Source organism: Saccostrea echinata, unplaced genomic scaffold (assembly GCF_033153115.1).
Source record: "Saccostrea echinata isolate AGI-Se365-2 ecotype Australia unplaced genomic scaffold, CSIRO_AGI_Sech_v1 ptg000029l, whole genome shotgun sequence".
Lineage (NCBI taxonomy): Eukaryota > Metazoa > Mollusca > Bivalvia > Ostreida > Ostreidae > Saccostrea > Saccostrea echinata.
The window spans coordinates 4224614-4245929 of NW_026889778.1; the positions used below are offsets into that span (position 1 = coordinate 4224614).

The 21316-nt window shown below is 34.0% G+C and overlaps 1 protein-coding gene across 1 annotated transcript; it reads left to right on the top strand.

Annotated features, from left to right (window-relative positions):
• The first annotated feature begins 12617 nt into the window (after window positions 1–12617).
• On the top strand, window positions 12618–17039 carry LOC133194383 (IgGFc-binding protein-like). The gene is made up of 2 exons (XM_061330347.1): window positions 12618–12723; window positions 15763–17039. The coding sequence occupies exons 1-2, from the start codon at window positions 12633–12635 to the stop codon at window positions 17037–17039; spliced, it is 1368 nt and encodes a 455-aa protein (XP_061186331.1). The 5' UTR covers window positions 12618–12632.
• The last annotated feature ends 4277 nt before the right edge of the window (window positions 17040–21316 follow it).

A 21316-nucleotide genomic window follows, 5' to 3' on the forward strand; every position in this document is an offset into this window, starting at 1 on the left:
CAAAGGTGTAATTCTTGTGACAAGACTTTCCAACAATTATCGATTCAGATTTTTCTAAACAGAGCCAACGAAATTCATTTGTTTGATAAATGTATGCTAGTTATCATAGCACAACCTTTTTATATTCAAAATGAAAAGTTACAAAATTAAAAAGTTACTAAATTGATGTTTTGGTGTATTCTTTAAAAGTACGTTGAAGGTCAAGTGGATTGTAACCATGGTTTTTTTTTTTTTTTCAAAATGTTTTACTACAAGTGAAGCACATGCTTAAAAGCACATACATACCTCTGAAAGGTCAAAGAATATGTGTATATCGGCACTGTAATGTATTTTGTAAGTAGGTTAAAAATCAAGGTAAAAAATTACGAGGTCAATAACCATGGTCATTTACAAAGGACATTGTTCCAAGCAATGCATTATCACAATATCAAATATTCATCCGTAACCATTCTCAAGATAAAGAATGCGGTTGACGACAAACAGACAGACAAACAGACGCCTGGATAAGTTATCCCTAAGTGTACGCAGCACAGTTAAGGCTGCAGTAAGTAGGCGGGGCCTAATTTATACGGGAAATGCTTACTATGACATCACACAAAATATAAGTTCTTCAAATTACCACAAAATGAAATGTTTTGCTATTTTAAACTGTTGAATAGCTTTAAACTACATCAATACTAACTAGTGCATGCATTATTGTCGTTGGCTAAATCCCACACAACAATATATAAACAATTTACTGATCGCAATGCACTTGTCAATGTGACGTCATATCGTAAAATTTGACGCAGTTTGTACGCATTGAGAGGTGGATCAAGTTATATTTATACAATGAAAAATGTATTTTGTAATTAAATAAAATATAGATTGTAGATATATAAGAGGCCATTAACTTGGATGCGATGTTTATTTTATGATTTTATTCATATACTTCCCTTACATTCCTTAGACAAGCGATACTATCGTATATTTGTTCGCAGATACATTGAAGGGTAATAGAAGGGTCGTAATAAATCGATATATTGCAAGGGCATACCCTCAATGAATTATGACAAGCTTTTACACATAAACTCAAGAAGTATGAAGATATTTGAAAAGTGCTGCGAACCTGTTGAAATCTTGCAAATGAATTAATTATATCTATATATAATGTACTTGACCAGCAAAATATTTAACATACGGTCTAACAAATGTAAGTTTAGCAATTAGATAGTAGAATCTATATAGGTTCGCAGCACTTTTCACAAACTACAAAGAGTGTTGAAAATAATCATATGTTAAACTTAGATTTTTAACTTGGTTATGCCCTTGCAATATTAGAATTTATAGATGACCTCAATACTTCAGGTACATTTGCTAAAATCACATCACGTGACAAGTCTAAATAAGAAATCTAATCGTCCTCAACATGTAGTTTTCAACCATATTGCATTTGTCCGATAATAGTCAAGTCCTAAAAAGAAACGTCCATCCTTGTAAAGAATGTATTTTCTATCTAAAAAATTCGACGATATTTCCATTTGGCACCTTAACTGTACTGCGTAGCTCTACTCTGCTCTACAGGCGACACATAAGTTAGCAGTTACAAAGGTAATTTTCTATGATATTTGGTATTTAGTTCCCAAGAAGAAAATTTGTAGGTTAAAAGCAGACTTTTTTTGTACATTGCATTTTTTTTCTTTTTTTTTTGCGGATTGCCTCGACAAGTGTATCAACTGCTAGTAATAGTGCAATGCCACTTTTCAGAAAAAGTGTATTCTTCTAAAACTTTGACCGTGATCGGTGTTCAAGGAATTGCATTCACATTTTTTTTTTTCAAAAATAAAATTGCGAACATTGATCACGGTAATAGTATTAAATACTTTTGAAAACAACTATTAAATACTTCAACGTGTAAATTTATAGTGACATATCATATAACCAGATTGCATGTTCCCAACTCACTGAAAAAAAGATCGATGTATTATATTTATTAATGTTTATATTCTGCCTGTTTGAAGAAATTCAAAATATAAATTTAAGATTGGCCAATTATCAATTCTAATACTGCGATATTTTCTCTCTTTAATTACGTGAATAATCTGCCAAAAAAATTATAGGTATAAAAAAACAAACAGGTAATGACTTCCTGTGTATACCTTTCGTGTATTGGTATTTGCGCTTTCCACCGTGTTATTACTAAAAATTATCACACATTAAGGTAGACCCATACTTTTAGGGATCCGGTTTTAACCAATTGTTAGGCTTTTCTTTTTGTACTGGAATGACTACGGATAGATCCGTCTACCTGATAAGTACATTGGGCTCAAGGCAGGTGTGACCGGTCAACAGGGGATGCTAACTTCTCCTAGGCACCTGATCCCACCTCTAGAATTTCCAGGGGTTCGTGTTTTACGTCCTCTTCATATATTTGTATTGTTTGTGGATTTTTTGAGATCGATCACTTTTCGTTATCTTTACCTTTTACATTATTTTATGAGTTATTTAAAGTATTCAAAAGAAAAAAAGAATTCTTTGTTTAAAAACACATCAGATGTCAGGGTTTGGCTCTCCTTTGCATTCTTCCACATTATACTTGTAGCGATTGATTGATTGATTGAAGGTTGTTTTAAGTCCCGTACGAGAATTTTTCACTCATATAGAGACTTCACCATATACCAGTAAAGGGCTTCAAATTTAGATCTTATTTAGACCGGCACTCAGGGCCATTGAACAGTGAGGGATCTTTATCGTGCCAACGCCTGCCGTTAAGGTCTCATTTCGAAAGACCCGCAACTTTCACTTCAAAGTGCCAAGCGCTTGGCGAAGGAACAGTTGCTACCTATTTTTATCGACTTAGGTCTGTCATAGTCGTGATTCGAACACACGACCTTCCGATCACGGAGCGAGCGCTCTATCGACTGAGCTACCGTGACGATGTACTTGTAAAGAAAGATAGCATTCAAAAAGTTTATACATGTATGTTGTAAAAAATAACAATTGTATAACCCCCCTTTGTAGTTTCAAATGAAAATAATTTGCTTTGGATAGCAAAGAGTAAATTTGTTTCAGAAAAACCTGATAATAAATTTTATGGGTTTTTTTTCTTTCCCAGGTATTCAAACGGTTCAAACTTGACCACATGATCTTATAAAATTATTGTTTATAAGATTGGAAACATTCTTCAACTTCAACTTTTCCATCTTCAACTTCCCTTACTTATGCATAAATATATACCCTTATCACCTGCATATGGGGTTTGCTTGTTTGTTTGTTCATTGCTTAACGTCCCTCTCGAGAATTCATCACTCATATAGAGACGCTGCATATGGGGTTTATATCTCTCAGTTAATTCCATACGCAGGAGCATGCTTCACGTACGAACTATTTCTAAAACGAGGCAAGCTTTTGACAAACAACTTGAAGAAACAAAGATATCAACGTCACAATTGCATTTTCAAATCCCTATCCTCCAGTGAATAGGGCCTCAAATCCAGTGACTTTTAGTAACCGTTTGTGCTTGTATAGATTGTATAAGGATTATAATTAGACTGTATAATAATAAGCATTACCCAGGGACATTTTGAAAAACCGATTGGAGAAATGAACAATCAGAGTAGTATTGAAAAGACATAGACAAAGCTCAAATGCAGAAAAATTAGATGTAACTCAATTCACAATGGTTTCAAGTTGATTTTCCTATTACATACAGGTTTTAAACCGTTAAGAAATATCTTTTCAATTGCGTGTAAGTGAGAAGAGCAAATCTATAAAAAAAAAATGGCTTTTTGATGAGGTCACTCACTAGATATATATACCTTAGAGAAGGCAATTTAACAGAGAAAAAAGTACTTGGTCGTTATTTTCCTCTGAAATCTATATAACTAGAATTTCTTCCGAATCAAAAGGATATGTTACGTTTTTTATCAGAAAATGAAAAAAAAATTGAAATATATTTTCAACTGTGACATAGTGTATTTTATCAATTGAATAAATATATTTTTCTATCATACCGAGAAAGAATACGAAAGTAATATTCTGTCAGAGTGTGAGAGAATATCAGAGGTGTGGCAAAACTCTCGATTGTCCTTTCCTTCACGGACAGTATTGTAAAATAAAATACTGGTTTGTTATAAGGTATAAATATTAAGTAACCCATACGGACAAGGACTAAAACTGTTGTGAACGATGTTTTAAATCTCACAAATGCTAAGCTATGACGTTTCAACCGCTCAACTATCACGTTACAGCTATGACACTCTGTACTCGAATAGACAGATGCAAAGGGAAAAAAATCAAAGAAAATGTAATAAACAGGACTTTTTTTTTAAATATTTTCATTTATGCTTCGCACTCGTGAAACGTAAAAAAAATTTTGTACCATTCGTGAAATAAATTCAATATCCAACCACAAATCATTGAATATCCTCTATAAAAAAAATTCTAATTTCTAATACCCAATAGCTTTTAATACAAGGCATTGTTGCCTCGTCCTCATTATGGCGTCACAAATACAGATAGCAGATGAAGTATCTGTTTTAGAAACATCTAGTTTATATTGACCATTGTGACGTCATCATGTTTGGTGTGTTTGTGCCCTATAGTCTTTACAATTCTTTTTCGGCGCTGTATTCTTTACAATTCTTTATCGGCTCTTTGGCTCGAGAAAACCGTAAACAATTTCGTAAACACTTGGTAAAATGGCTACTTGCTAGTTATATTTATATATTGTCAAACATTTCAGTCACATTTAGAAAAGGACTATAGCATAAAATGTGTACGTTATTAACGAGAAAGAAGTTGTTTTTGATTCTAATCTGTAATTTATATTCAGCAGATGATATTTTGATTAAAGCTTAATAGGATGAATTCATAAATACAAGCTGTGTAAAATATTGTCGATTTTTTTTGTATACTACAAATGGACATTTTCGGTTGGATGAACATTTACAAAATAGCGACTACGGATCTTCAGTATTTATATGGAGCGCATAATGCACCAAAAATAGTGATATCAACGAGGACCCGGAAAACAGGTTTACCGTCGAACGATGCGAGTATCGATTAGTTAAACCGCTACCCGGTTATAGACATTTTATTAATTAAATAAGGTAGAAGAGAAACGTTGTTTTGATTTTAAATGTATAGTTACATGTAATCAGTTTTATTTACCGTTAGTCCCGATCTAAAGTTACACAAATACGATCGATTTGTTTTCGCGGTTTATCTGATCAATGGTTTAGATTATCAAAAGGTATACAAGATTTGAAGATCTAAATAAATTATTACTTTATTCATAACCTGATTTAACAAGATGCTGTCCCAGATAACAAAAGTCCGGAAATATTTTAAAAGAAATGCCGATTTTATATCAGTAAAGTGAATTGAATATTGAGTATCTATCGCTAGCAAGGACGTTAGAAGTGTAATGAAAAAACTGTCCGATTAATCGGGTACTCGATAGGTACGCTCGTAACTGCTTGCTAAATTATCGTCCGGTTTGTCAGCATAAGTAAAATCATTGCATCGTTTTATACACCGCGTTTTATACCACCATTCTAGAGATGTAGTACTGCAAACCTGAAGTCTTATAATAATACCATTATTCATGATAAGAACTTATAAAACAACTAATTGTTTAAGGTCTGTTGGAAAAAAACATAAGAATCAAGCCAAAGAAGCTCTGCCTTGGCAGAATGCAGAAATAAAACTTATATTTACTTTTTTTCAAAATCTTACATATTTTGATAGATGAAAGAATGATTTATCTTATAGATTTGACAAATTTGGGGAGGGGTGGTGGCCCCCCTTAAACCCTCTCCCACTGACAATTATTTATTTTTATTGACATCCTATCATTAAATCAAATGCTGACTGACGTTTTTCATACTAATTGTTAGACCATTATTTACACGCTGTATTGTCTACGGATTTTTCTGTTTTTTTTTTTCGATCATGACAAGGAGCACACGGTGGGTGTGACCGATCGGCAGGGGATGTTAACTCCTCCATGGTACCTGATCCAACTTCTGATATTTTTTAGAGGTCCCTGTTTTCCCTGCTCCAAATCTGTATTGTTTCAATGGACGTTTGAGATTGATTACTGTTCGTTATGTTCATATTTATTTTTTGTATAAAACTAGAAGAAAAATTAGATCTTAAACTTTGTTTTAATCTTTTTCACATTAATTGCATGTTTTTGCTGTTTCCCAAATTTGTACTAACTTATATTGAAATCAAGATAAAACCGTAGAAGGGGTGGCGTTTTAAATCTCATTTTTATCGAGTTGAAAATTTTGAGGAAAAGCATTTTGAAAATGGTTTAAACCCTGCGCTGTGTGGTATAAACAATAAGTAAAACAATTTTATGCACATTATTCATTAATTGTCTTTCTCTATTTATTATTGAAATTTTCTTTTTTCGTATTCAGCAAAATAATAAATATGATAATGAAAGGGTTCGTGGCTTATTTTGGTTTAATACAGCTGTGCAACGTATTTACCAATTAGAATTTTGCTGGTGATTATAAAAGTAAAACATTAACGCTATTCTTGAGCAACATACACTTCTAAAAAGATGTTTCTGCGCCTATTTGTGGTGAGTTGTTTTTTAATACATTTCTTTTTCAATTTGTTATAATATATGGAATTTAAAAGAAACAATGTTCCAAAATTGTTAATTCACATCAAGGTATCAGAGAGATATTTTTTTTTAAAAAATCATAATGATAGATATTACACAGTGTTTTAATCATTCAAGTTTCCTTGAGACATATTAGCTTAGTTATGAAAAATACTACTATTTTATTATTGAATATATGAGAAAAAAAAATGTACATGGAAAACGTTGCCTAAACTATGGTTTTAATTGAGCATCTTCACTGTTCATTCTTTTTCCAGGTTTTTCTGGTGATCTCTGTCATATTAGCGAAGAATCCATGGAGAAAGAAGGGTAACGCTAGAAATCGAATACTGAAAAAATATGACTCACTAAAGGTCCCTTTTTACATCAACGAAAAATTATTTTTTGGACTTAAAAATACTTGTAATGGAATGAAGTTGAAAATACTGCACTGGTCGACATAGGACACCTGCCATTCTGTTTGAAGGCAACGTATTGTCGATGAAATTGTTGTTGCTTTTCAAATGGGGAAAATAAATGGAAAGAATTCATGATCATATATAATATAATTATTATAGAAGTAAAATATAATGAAACAAATACTTGAATTGATTACAGAGTCCTTAAACACTGTTTTAATCCACAAAACGTCCTACTGATTTTTTTTTCCAATCCAGCATAGGTTTAAATTCTTCCAACCTAAGCTTCGCAGTATAAATAAGGGAACTATAGATTTATAGTTTAATATTTTTTTCTGTAAAATGATAAATAATTTGATAGTTGCCCGTGAACAATAAATTCAAATTATACAGAATTGGGCGGATTAAAACGTTTTAACGCAAGCCATTATGACGTAGCAATATATTTTACACGCTAGATCCAGACGTATAACATTTAATTTTTAAACATTTATTGGGATATAAATAAGGGTTGGTTAAGTGTTCAAAACCCAATTAATCCCTTAAGCATTTATGGTAAATTTGATCGCATACCAACCCATGTTTATATCTCAATAGTTTACCTAATTTTTTTTTAATTACATTTATGACTGATTTATTTCAAATATTAGCGTACTATAATTTTAAACCCATGAAATGGTTTATTTTTTCAAACCTCACCGGTATAAATTGAATATGTTAAACATGTCGTCTACTTATTACGTTATTTTGAAATTATGTTGATCGTTTATGACAAAACAATGAATTTGTGGTCATGTGACGAACTTATCTTTATACAAGGTTAAATACGCATTGCACCAAACGATGTTATTTAAGGAAAAACATTTGCAAGAGCAAATATGCAGAGGTAAACTAGAAGGTCAAAAGTCAGTTTACATGGAAGAGATTGTATATGTAATGATTAAACCTATTATTTACCCATTATTTTTAAATCTGTACGACATCTATAAGCACCGTGACGTCATAATTAACACAATTGTAATATACAACAGGTAAAGGAGGTGATTTTTGCATTCGGAATCGGAGAATCTGTTACAAAGGAAAGCTGTGTATCAAACCGGACTCTTCACGCTACTGTAGATGTCCACCTCGTTGGACAGGAACAGATTGTCGTCAAAAGTTAGGTATGGATTGTGCATTCTACATTTTTTTTTTATTATCATTCAAGATCAAAGAATCTGCTACAGAGGATTGTACAATTGTACAAAATGAGGCGGATTAAAACATTTTTGGGGCAAGTCATTGTGACGTAGCAACACATTTTATACGCTAGAGCCAGACATTTTTAAGCAAATATTAGGATTAAATAGGGCTTGGTTACGTGTTCAAAACCCAATTAATCACGTAGGCCTTTATTGTATATTGGATCAAAAAACAACCCATGTTTTTATCCCAATAGTTTATTTAAAAATGAGACCTTTTTAATTTACATTTATAACTGATTAAAATACTACCAAACTAAAGTTTCAAATCTGATCTTCGACTGAATGGATAAGCTATAGAACAGACAAAGATTCTCTTTGAGAAGGCAAATATTCTGAATGATGGGCGTTTCAGATCGATTCTTACGGTTGAAGTTTCGCCTGGTGTATTGAACCTAGCTACAACATCGGCTCTCCGTTTGGTTTGCTTGTCTTTGGTTACCGGTATCTAGATTCCTATGGATTTGCGGGAAATTTTGTTTAAGAATAAAGTAGTTCAAGCAACTGAAAATTCATTAATGTCTTTTCATTATTTATTTTCAAACGTAATGAATTCTAGAACATGAACCGAATCTTTTCTCTCGATAATTGTTGGGCATGTAAGTTTTCAATCATGACCATTTTACTAATGAAATTGCATGTATATAATGTGTGTCCATACTCTATCATGGTGTTTTGATATAAGTGTTTTGAGTTTTAGAATACTTTTCGGTAATCATTGAAAATATTTCAAAACAAAACTGCGTGTGTGCTACAAAAAAATCATTCATAAAGGATGAAAGTATGCTCAGGCACATGGAATAAATGATGATTTGCTAATATTCCTATGATTACGAATGTGTAATTTTCCACATCTGATACGCAAAAATTTGTAAGAATTTTTTTGAGTCATTTAACAAAGCTTAAAAGGAATCGGTTTCATTTGGGGGTAGAGAATTAGAGAACACCTGTAATGGTCCCACATTTTATACGTACAAAATAAATATTCTAATTCGTAAGAAGTCTAAGTCATTAGGTCTAGTAGCGAACTATTTTTTTTTTTCTAGTCCTATACAAATAAAAATCAACAGCTTAAGGTGTTTTGGAGATTATGCGACATATCCAAATACATTCATCTGAAGTTTCATTGTTTAAGTCTCTAAATGTTAAATGTAAATCTACTTAAGGAATAGTAATTGGGATCTTACTCAAAAGATATCCTCCACAGGCGCGGATTCAGAAAGGGGGCATACCATTAAAAAAATTCCAACCAAGAAATTTGTTGACAAGCAAAAAAATAAATAAATAAATAAATAAAATAAATAATGAAACAAAAAAAATATAAATTCCGTCCTCAAACGTAACAAACCTATTTTGTGTGTGGAGGTAAAGCAGTTTTCCTTCGCTTCCTACCAAATTAGGGGGTTCATCAAATTCCAGGAGTGGTCCGGACCCTCCCCCCCCCCACCAAAAAAAAACACTCTAGATCAGCGCATAGTTAAAAATGGAGAGCTCTGTACATCACTGGTCGGAAATTATCTGTATGGTCGTCCAACTAATATTTTTTTAACAGACAAGTGAGCAACATATATGCATCTGAGAGATATTTTAATAAAAGTATAATACTGACTATATATTTTACTATGCATACTTTCAAAAAATCATTTTGTACTTCATGAAAGCTTAAAATTATTGATAGAGTCACACGTTCCGTTCTCACATGTGCCTATTAATGTTCTGTTGAATCAAATTTTCTACTGTTAGTATTAGACCTTGGAATTTCATCATCAGTACAGGTTGATTAAAGATGACGTTTCCTAAAGGTTTTGGTTGACAGAATTGGGATGCTATAAAACCAAATTAGTATGCTTAAAATACCAGCATAATAAGGGCAACCAAGTAAACTGAGGCTATAAATAGCATAGAGTTTTTATCATTCAAGTTTTTGTAATTTTAGATTAAAAATTACTAGTACATGTATTTCCAAAACTCATATCTCTTTGCATATATTTTTTTTGTTAGTAAAGTGCTCAAAATACATGCATCATTTGGTAATTTATTTTTATTCTCTCTGCATTTTTATAATAAAATTATCGAATTATTATTTAAGGATGTTCAAAGAAATGTTTATGTTTTCATCTAAGGTTTACACTTATCCCATGCTAAAACTTTAAAAGATATTTATACAAATTATCCTATTAATGATAGATAAAAAGTCTGAGTGTCAGTCTATGCCCTGTCAGAACGGAGGAACGTGCACCGATACGGACATTTCATACACGTGCACGTGTAACACAGGGTGGACAGGACAGAATTGTACTAGTAAGTATTGTTGGTATTTCCGTATGGCTTCAACTTTGTAAATGTCAGTAATTTAACAGTTGAATGATTTTCATACCATTACCGGAAGTTAAGTTTGAGTCCGCTTTACAGAAATCAAAAATTGCATGTTTAACAAAACATTGGGCAATATTATGGGGTTTTAAGGGTTTATGTCTGTTTATCATAAGTAATGCAGCAATATTCCGACAAATAAATTTTTCTCTCTTTTCCGTAAACGATGCCAAGATTTCCTGAAAATGACTTAAGTACTCATTTCCATTGCTCTAGCTGGAAAATCTCAAAATAAAGATGTTGGAGAGTTGCAGATGCAAGTATGCACTATATGACGCCTCAACAGGCTCTTACATATCATTAGTATGAATGACAGCCCTTGGACCGGAAGTCCAAGGGTTGCTACACTGCGCTAGGCTAGAGAAAATCCGACCTCATCATCTGAAAAACAGGCATTTAAAAATGGCAAAGAATATTTCTTTCGCTCAGATCTGGAGATTGATGAACCTACTGCATCGTAGAAATTAAGCTGCAATTGTTGTGCATGACAGTCTTGTACGCTGTAATTGAATGGCCGGGATGGGGTTGTTTAAACAGTCAAGTGTTACTTTCCAAAGTTAACAGATAATCATTTGATATTTTTATGACACCTCTGATGTTTTTAAGTTGAGTTTTACATTACTGTATTCATTTTTTTTTTAAATCATTAGATAAAAAATTCAAATGTATGTAGAATGTTGCTTGTTGCGTTTCTCTTGCGTTTCAGTATCCTAGTTTTGTTCTCCATCAAATCTGCAATGTCATGTTAATTTTTGAAACATCTTTCCTGACTAAGGATAGGGAATTTGGGAGGGGCGTGTTCTTCCCCACAAATTTAAAACAAATCTCATAAAATACCTTAGAATTTAAACTGTATTACTCTGTCATTCATATAAAACCCTTCCAAAATAGAAACAAAGCTGACTGGACCCTATATTAAATTGTACAGTTTTCCGCCAACATGAATGTTACAACGAATTACAGGGCATGTAAAATCACAAAAATTCTCTGATTATGTGTCAGAATTATGAAGCATGTCACCATATATCAAACAAAATTCAATATCGTTTTTTTTTTTTTTTTTTGTTTGTTTGTTTGTTTGTTTTTTTTTTTTTGTTTGTTTGTTGTTTTTTTTTTTTTTTTTTGTTTTTTTTTTTTTTTGTTTGTTTGTTTTTTTTTGTTTGTTTGTTTTTTTTTTTTTTTTTTTTTTTTTTTCTCCCCAAAGAATATATGAGAAATGAATAAGGCAGGGAAATGGTCATGATTTTTAGGTGTTCAATAAGTTGCACATGAGTACCTAAATGATAACTGTACAACTGATGTGTCTTTGCTTTGCCTTACAAGAGTATTGTACAGAGGGTCGGAAAAGAATATAACTTTGATTATTTTAGTTCTAGAGTTTAATATGACGCATTTTTCAATCATGGGATTCAAATATACCAGGTTGTATAAATTTTGTGCGTCGTATTCTCCACTATGGGACTTCACTTTTTGTAATATTATGATCATATATTTACATTTTCAAATTTGTTTGTCTGATATAAAACTACAAATGATAAAAATACTTGATTTCTACATAAAGCTAAGGATTCATCGATAGGCGTGGCGTAAAAATCACGTGCGGGGCGGGAGAGAGAGAGACACACACACACACAGAAAAATAGGCGGGGCTTGGAGCACGTGCATTTACTGAATCAAGAGCATGTTAATATGAGGAATAACTGTCAGATTTTTTTTTACTTTATGATGATGATCAAACAATTGGCTTGCATGATAATCCGGCGTTTATACAAATTACCACGTAAGCCATTTGCTTGATCACATCATAAGCCAAAAAATTAGACAGTTATTCCTTTTAAAATTCATTTTTTATATATATATAAACCTTCTTTTAATAATATTGGGAATTGAAGAACAAGGAAAATACCTATAAGGAAAGAGGATTCTGTGGAACAATCATAAAGATAAAGGAATCGTTTTTTCTATTCTTTTTCAGTAAAAATTCCTGCATGTCAGTTTATGCCGTGTCAAAATGGAGGAACTTGCCAAGATACAGATACCTCATACACGTGCACGTGTAACACAGGGTGGACAGGAGAGAATTGTACTCGTAGGTATTGTTGGCATCTTTATGTAGAGTTTTATTTTGATCCTATTTAGATTTTTTGATAATTATAAAACAAGATATTACCCTAATGCAACGGAATTTACGTCATTCCATCCTCATTATTTCACTCATGAGATTATGGTTTTGTGGATATAATCAAGTATTCATCTTTATTCCTCTTTTAGTCGAGATGAAATAAAACATGCACTTTACACAAAAAAGAAAGAAAATATATCTTTAATTAAACAAGATGCCCATGGACCACATCGCTCACCTTAGAACATTGGCTAGAAAGAAGCAGAAAGAAGAAGCAGAAATCAGTTCGGTATTGAACAATGAGAAAGGGGGGCGCAAACTTAAATTTACACTACCTCAGCATGCTTCCATATCAATATTACTAAACATGGCTTTGCTGTTTCAGAATTTTAAAGATTTTCCCCCATGTATTCCTATGTTAAACTCTAATCATTCAATGTTGCCCCACCCTACCCACCCTGAACAAAATTTGAATCTATACTACCAGATGATGCTTCTATAATAATATGATTAATCATGGCTTTTCTGTTCTAAAGCAGAAGATTTTTTCAAGATGATTCCTATATATCCTTATGTAAATATTATGTTGTACCCCCCCCCCCCAACCTCTGGGGGTCATAATTTGAACAAACTTGATTCTACTATACCTAAGGTTGCTTCTGTATAAATATGACTAATAATGGCTTAGTTGTTCTTGAGAAGAAGATTTTAAAGATATTTCCTATGTAACGTGTATGATCAGATTCTTACTAGGGATATATAAATTTTCTTTTTACTCTGTCTGAATTAATTATTGGAATGATTATTAAGGCAGCTCTGTCTGAGGGTATTTCACACAGTACTTAAAATTTTCTCTTGTCTAGAGATTGGGTGTGGGTAAGGTATTACTTGCACCATGTTTCTCCCCTAAGTTCCCATTGTTAGATAAGAACCAGGTGTCTCAATCTTCTTCAGATTTACTACACCCAGAACTTAACAACAAATCCCTAGGATACTTCCCAGTGGTGTTTATAATTTTTATACTTTATTTTGCTCTTACCTTAAGGTTTTCCATCCTCTATCCTTAAATGTCCATAACATACATAATACTCTGATATTAATTTAAAGCATTGTACAGCAGAAAAAGGATTTACCAAGAGAAAGTTTCAAAAATGTAAATAACTAAGCAGTAATTAATTAACAAAGATTGCATTGAAGTTATGGGGACGAGCGATTTTTTTTAAAAATAAAAATTCAAATAATAAGAATATCAATAAATACTGTGGAGGAAAGATACATTAAAACACATTAGAAATAGAATAACAACTGAAAATGATTTTTTTTTTACCAGATAAGTTTTTAAAAATTGATTTTTTTTTATCAATTAAAAACAGAGGGAGATAACTCTTACCAAAATTCAAGGTCATATCTAGATAACTCTTACCAAAATTAAAGGTCATATCTTATGACACATCACATCCTTAAATGCAAATAATATTAAATGGGAAATATGTCTAAATCTACTGAGAATTCAACACCTACACATCTGTTATGTATTCAAGCTCACTAAATCTTTGCTATTATGGATGGAATACCTTATCTTCTTTATTGCTGATTCAACATCCAACTTCTTCAGGTAGCTCCTGAATGCCTGACTTTCCCAAAGCTTTGCCTTATATACCCTTTGGTTTGGCTAGTCCATTTCAAGGGTTGTCAGGTCATTCCACTATTTGAAGTCTTCAATGCGTTTTACTCACATAGCCCTTAACCATTACACCTATATATTCCTATGTAAAACTTTGATCTACTGCTGTTGCCCCCCCCCCCTACCCCCAGGGGTCATGTTTTGAACAAGCTTGAATCTACACTACCTGAGGACACTTCTGTATTAATATGACTACTAATGGCTTAACTGTTCTTGAGAAGAAGATTTTTAAAAATATTTCCTATATATTCTAATGGTAAACTCTGGCCTCCTGTTGTGGCCCTGCCCTACCCCCGGGAGTCATGATTGGAACAAACTTGAATCTACACTACCAGAGGATACACTTCTGTTTTAATATGACTAATAACGGCTTAGCTGTTCTTGAAAAGAAGATTTTTTAAAGTATTTCCTATATATTCCTATGGTAAACTTTGACCCCGTATTGTGGAACTGCAATACCCCAAGGGGACATGATTTGAACAAACTTTAATCTACACTAACTGAGGATACTTCTATTACATGGATAATATGACTAATCATAACTTTGCTGTTCTCGAGAAGAATATTTTTAAAGACATTTCCTTTATATTTCTATGTAAAACTTCGACCCCCTGTGGTGGCCCCATCCTACCCCAGGGGGTTATGATATGGACAAAAATGAATTTAGAGTACGGCTCCAAATTGGAGCTTACGGCTCAGGTGAGGTAAAAATGGAAAAAAAAACAGGAGAGAAAAATTATTTTCTGTAAAAACATCAGTACGATTTGATATATGTATATTTTTATATCAAATGTAAACCTATAGGGTTTAGAATGGACATTTTCTCTGAACATTTTAAACTTGGACTATATTCATAACATACATGTAATTATTATTTCTATTCTTCTTTCTTTCGACCATTCATTAGGCATCTATTGACTCTCTTTGGAATACTCTTTGGATTATCATTTTGGACTCTAATTTTTTTGGACCTCACCTTAATTATTACTTTTGAAGTTTTAGTTCTATGCTCTTTTTAAATATTTGAGACGGATCTTTAAAACTTTTGCTACAACCAGTGTATTGGTCAATTCTGATGAGATTTCAGAAACTAGCATTTAAAATCTATACAATCACGATAGTTTAATAAATTTTTCAAAAAACTTACAAATTTTGTAATTGGCTTACACCAAATATACTTACCTTCGACATCTCCTTCTTCTACTCTACAAAGTATCTAGACCTTTCTCCTCTTGTATTCATGTTTTTCTTCAACTTTCATTATAATTTATATTATTTTGAGTATTCATTACTTTGATGGGAAAATGTTCCTCTTTTTATAGGTTTTGAAGGTGATTTTAATCACGAGTACGCATTGATGATCATGTTGAATCACTATTATGCATCCAATGAATCTTCACTGATTTACATGACAACGAATACCTCAGCAACCGTAGAAATCTCAACTTCAAACAATATGGAGCCGTCACTGAAGTCCGCCATTGACCGAACCTTTTTCTTTACCACTCAACTGAAAGTTACTCTGCCTCCTGAAATGCAAAGTATGTCCTTCCAAAAGGAAGCAAAAGCCGTAAAGATTCGCTCAACACAGCCTATTACTGTGGTTCTCTTCGACAATAACTATTTACAATCCAATGACGGTTCTCTTATTTTCCCGGTAGAAAAACTCGACACTCGGTATTTAGTTATGTCTACTGAACCTCGTGATGAAATGCACCCAATCTACGCCAGTGTATTTGGTATAGTTGCATTAGAGGACGAAACATTAGTTAAGATAAACTTTAAACTGGACAATAATGCAAGGCCTCTTACCATAAACGGAAAAAACTACAGCGATTCAGACACCTTCGAAATATCCTTGAACGATTTGGAGACTCTGCAACTGGAGCATAGCGCCGATCTCACGGGAACCTTAGTAGAGGCTTCGAAACCTGTCGCAGTGTTTTCTGGAAACAGATGCAACATGTTTCCAGAATCAATAAGATGTAGTCATTTAATGGAACAAATGACTCCTATATCACACTTTGGTAACTCATACTGTGTATCAGCTGATTTCACAAGTGACGTAACGCGCTTGAGCATAATGACCGAAGAGTCAGTGCCCACAAGAGGGGCTATTATTGTAGGTTACTCTGTACATTCAATGAAACTAATTCCCAGAGTACCGTTTGAATTTACCTTAAGAGCGAATGAAACAGCATACGTCTTTCTCGCAAGTCCCCGCGTCTTTGTCACAAGTTTGGTAAAAGGAAATAAGAACAATGGTTCTCCATACATGGTTACGATTCCAGATACAAGTCAGTATAAGAGCCAGTATATAATCCCGATTCCTGAAGGATACTCGACCAATTACATAACGATTCTGATCGCCTTAAGATTCAAAGCTGATCTTCGATTGAATGGGCAAGTATTACAACAAGAAAAGATTCTCTTTGAAGGCAGAAATGTTATGAATGAAGGAATGCTGGGATCCTTCTTTACCATGGAAGTCCCTCCTGGTGTACTGAACATAACTACCATAACAGGCTCTCCGTTTGGTCTGACTGTATTTGGGTATCGATATCTAGATTCTTATGGATTTGCAGGAAATATTGTTTAAGAAAAAAATTAGTTTAAAAATAAATTAGTTCAAGCAATTGAGAATCGATTGTGGTGTTTTCAATATTCACATATAATAAAATGAATTTTAGTCTGAAAGACAAGATCATGAACTGATTCTTTTCTCTCGAAATTTATTATGCATGTAACAGTTTTCAATCATAATTGTTTCATTTCAACATTTTATTAACACAAAAGCGATGACGTAATACACAAGTACACAGAAGGGTCAGAATAATCAATGTATATCCTAATATTTCCCTTCCTTTGATAATGAATGACAATTACATTCTTCCTTTGATAATGAATGACAATTACATTTAAAATTAATTTACAAAATTGAATTAAGACAATATTAATGAAAATGTTTCTGCTATGTAAACAACTCTTTAAACATAAAGCATGATTATTTCTGAATCAAAAAAATAAAAAACTGAAGTACAACATACATTCTGACATGAAATTTCTTGCATTTACAAGAGATCAATAAAATAACTGCAAAACAGAAATTATACTTTGAGTAAACTATTCACAGAACATGGCCTTTGTTTCTTTGGAATTTTGGGTACGCGTGAACTTGTTCGACGGCTTATTGGATTTGTGGTAACAGTGTTTGGTTCACAAGGCTTTCGCAGAGTTGGAATTTTAGCAACTTTAAGGTCTTTCACTTCGGATTTTTCAATTGTGACTGACGGTGCATAGATCAAAGGCATCATCGTATTCTGGAAACGACTGCAAATTGACAAAATAAGATTCATTTGTTGCTCGAAGGTTTTGGCGATATTGTTTGTTGTTGATCTCCATTTCTTTTCTGGGTCTGTATTAGGTTTCATCGTAATCGGTTGGCCAATTTCAAGTTCTGGAAGTTCTTTAGCACTTTTGTCATAGTAAAACTTAGCCTTTTATCTCTTGAACTTCAATTAATCTATTACATCTTTCCTGTGACAATGGTAATGAATGCCGAGTTCTTCGTGACATAAGACGCTGTGATGGACTGCTGGCCATGTCAACAGTTGGGGTGTTCCTCCAATCACGGATGCTCTCCAACAAATCATCTCCATTTTTCTAAGACTTGCGCACAATGTTATTAGCTATTTTCACAGTTGCCTCTGTTTTCCCATTGGACTAACTATAATAGGCAGAAGAAGTAAGATGCTGAAACTCCCAATCACATAAAAATGGACTGTGGACCATTGTCTGTAACTACAACATCTGGCGTTCCATGACGTGCAAAATGTTGTTTCGAACAGTTAATTACTGTGGCTTCTGTGGTGTCTGGAAGGAGGATGAGCTCAAAGAAATCTGAGTAATAGTCAACTGTGACAAGGTAATCTTCAGTTTTTAGAGTAAAGATGTCAATTCAAAGTTTTGACCATGGCTGGTCTGGGACGTCATGTGTCATTAATGGTTCTTTCTGTTGATTACGTTGAAATGTGATGCATTTGCTTCACTTGCTGACAAAATCCTTTATCTCCTCATTCACGAGAGGCCAATACAGTGAGTCCCTAGCTTTGTAAAGACAAGCCTCAATTCCTAAATGGCTGGAATGAGTGCGGCGTAACATTTCCGGTTGAAGAACTTTTGGAATGACAACGTGGCTGCTGTGGTAAATAATACCATCTTGTATTGTGAGAGAGTCTCTGACATTCCAATATAGTCGTATTGGAATAGGAGCATCTTCTTTAGTATCAGACCATCCTGAAAGAAGCACCGTCTTTAATGACTGGAGATTCTCATCCTTGTTTGTCAAGTCTTGAAACTGATTCAGTCTTGAGTCTGTGACTTCTAACCAACTCTGCTTGTTGAATGTATGCTATTTCCTCAGCGAGTCTAGAAGTGTGCTGTCCATGATACTCTGGAGTCGCACGAGATAAGATTTCTACGATGAACAACTCTTTCCCTCTGGTATAAACAACATCTAGGTTGTATTTCTGAAGGCGCAGTAACATTCGCTGGAGTCGTTTTGGAGCTGACAAGAGAGGTTTCCAGAAGATCGTTTCAAGAGGCTTGTGGTCTGACTGTACTGCAATGCAATCCTTAACATATATGTAATGGTCAGATCTCTCACATGCAAAAACAATTGCAAGACACTCTTTTTCTATCTGTGCATAACACTGTTTAGTTTTAGTTAGTGCACGAGAGGTATAGGCAATTGGTTGTCAACTTTGCAGCAATGTGGCTCCTAGGCAAACTTCACTTCCATCATACTGAATTGTGACCGCCTGATGGACATTATAGTATTTGATTAAGGGTTGAAGACTTATGATACGTTTGACACTCCGAAATTCTTCTTCCTGCTGCGACTGCCAAGACCAAATGGCTCCTTTGTCTGTGAAACGTCGCAAAGGTTCGCATGTTTCTAATAGGTGTGGCAAGTATGTTGCTAGACCAATAAAACGTTGCACTGCTTTTACATTTTCGATTCTTTTCATATTTGTAATGGCGCTAACTTTGTCTGGATCAGGGCGGATGCCATCTGTGGTAAGTAAACTGCCAATATATTTGACTGCTAGATTCATCTAATTTGATGGTTGCCCGCTTGGCGCAGCGGTTAGAGCGTTTGCTCCAGAGTCGCGGAGTTGATCCTTACATCGCGGGTTCATATCCCACCCGAGGTCCCGTGTCGCAGTAGGTGCTGGCACGAAAAAGATCCCTCACTGCTCAATGGCCCTGAGTGCCGAATATAGGTCAAAATTTGCAGCTCTTCATCGACAAGTGGTGGCGTCTCCATATGAGTGAAAAATTCTCGAGAGGGACGTTAAACAATAAACAAACAAACAAATTTGATGTGCCAGAGTCCTTCTTTTGCATCGAGAAACAAAGAATACTTTTGCATTGGCAAGATTTGGTAATATGTCCTCAAGGGTAGGCATGATGTAGTGCGATCACTTGATAACTTTGTTTAAGTCTCTGGGATCAATGCATATGCGTAGCTTACCAGGTTTTTTTCACAGTTAGCATACTACCTCTTGGGGTCGTAACTTTCTTGATCCCACCTCTTTCTCAAGATCCTTCAACTTTGTGTGAATTTCCTGCTTCATGGCCTGATGAACTTCTCTGGGTTGATGCTGAACTGGATTGACAGACGGATCAATTTCAATCTTGTACTTGCCTGGGAAAGATCCTAGGCCCTCGAATACATCATGGTATATGTTCAACAGCTGACTGCGCGTTAGTGGTTCAAAACTATTCTTAGCTGATGTATCAACACTGTTCACAATATTCACAGTTAACAGTCCTAACCTTTCACATGCTTCAGCCGAGAGCAGTGCGGTTTGATCTGTATCTACCACATAAAGTTCAGACATTCTGTATTGTTTTGTACTGAGCAGGTAATGTCAAAAACAGTACCTAAGGGCTCAAGCTTTGACGTTCCACCATAGAGTCGTAGAGCCTTGCTGGTTGGTTCAATGGCAGACAACCATTTTGGGTAAGAATGCAGTATTGCCGAAATCCAAGAATGTTACATGTTGATCCAGAGTCCAGTTGATAGATTACATCTTGATGAGTTGCATCGTCGATCACCATGTTGACTTTTGCACACCACTGTTTACCACGTGTTGTCTTCACTGTGTAACAATCACAATCACTACTGTCATCAGTTTCATCAAGTTGTAGAACAGTCTTGTTAGCACTTTGACACACTGAAGAGAAATGATTTTTCTTTTTGCACTTGTTGCAAATCTTTCCATAAGCAGGACACTTGTATCTTCCTCTTGCATGCTTTACACCACAGTATTTGTAATACATTTAATATCTCCTTTGTATGGGTATTTTGGTGACTTTGATGAAGATTTTTTTTCTGCTGCTTTATTTCTTTCATGTGCTTCTTATTTCCTCTTGCTGCATAGTTGACTTGAGCTGTATTATTATTAGTGTCACTCTATCCTTGTAGTTTCTTAAGCTGACAGATAGTTCTCCCAATAGTCCTACACATGTCTATGGCACTGTTAAGGGTGAGCTTGGATTCTCCGAGCAATTCCACGAACACTTTGGTCCTTAGTTCCCAATACTATCCATCACGAATCATTTGGTCCATAATGTCGCCAAACTAACATGTCTTAGCAAGTTCTCGTAGTCGGCACAAGTAATCATCAAACGATTCATTAGGCATCTGGTCTGTCGTGTTAAAGATATACCATTCGTAGATCATATTTGTTTGGCATGAAGTTACCATCTAATACTTCTAGAATTTTATCAATATCCTCTCTGACTTGAACACTGAGTGGCAAATTTTCATAAATTTGAAAACAATTTTTACCCATCACTGTCAGTATT

Coding starts and splice junctions, on each gene's coding strand:
- LOC133194383 (XM_061330347.1), top strand. CDS start 12,633: ATGCCGTGTCAAAATGGAGGAACTTGCCAAGATACAGATACCTCATAC. Junction 12,724..15,762: donor GACAGGAGAGAATTGTACTC/GTAGGTATTGTT, acceptor CTCTTTTTATAG/GTTTTGAAGGTGATTTTAAT.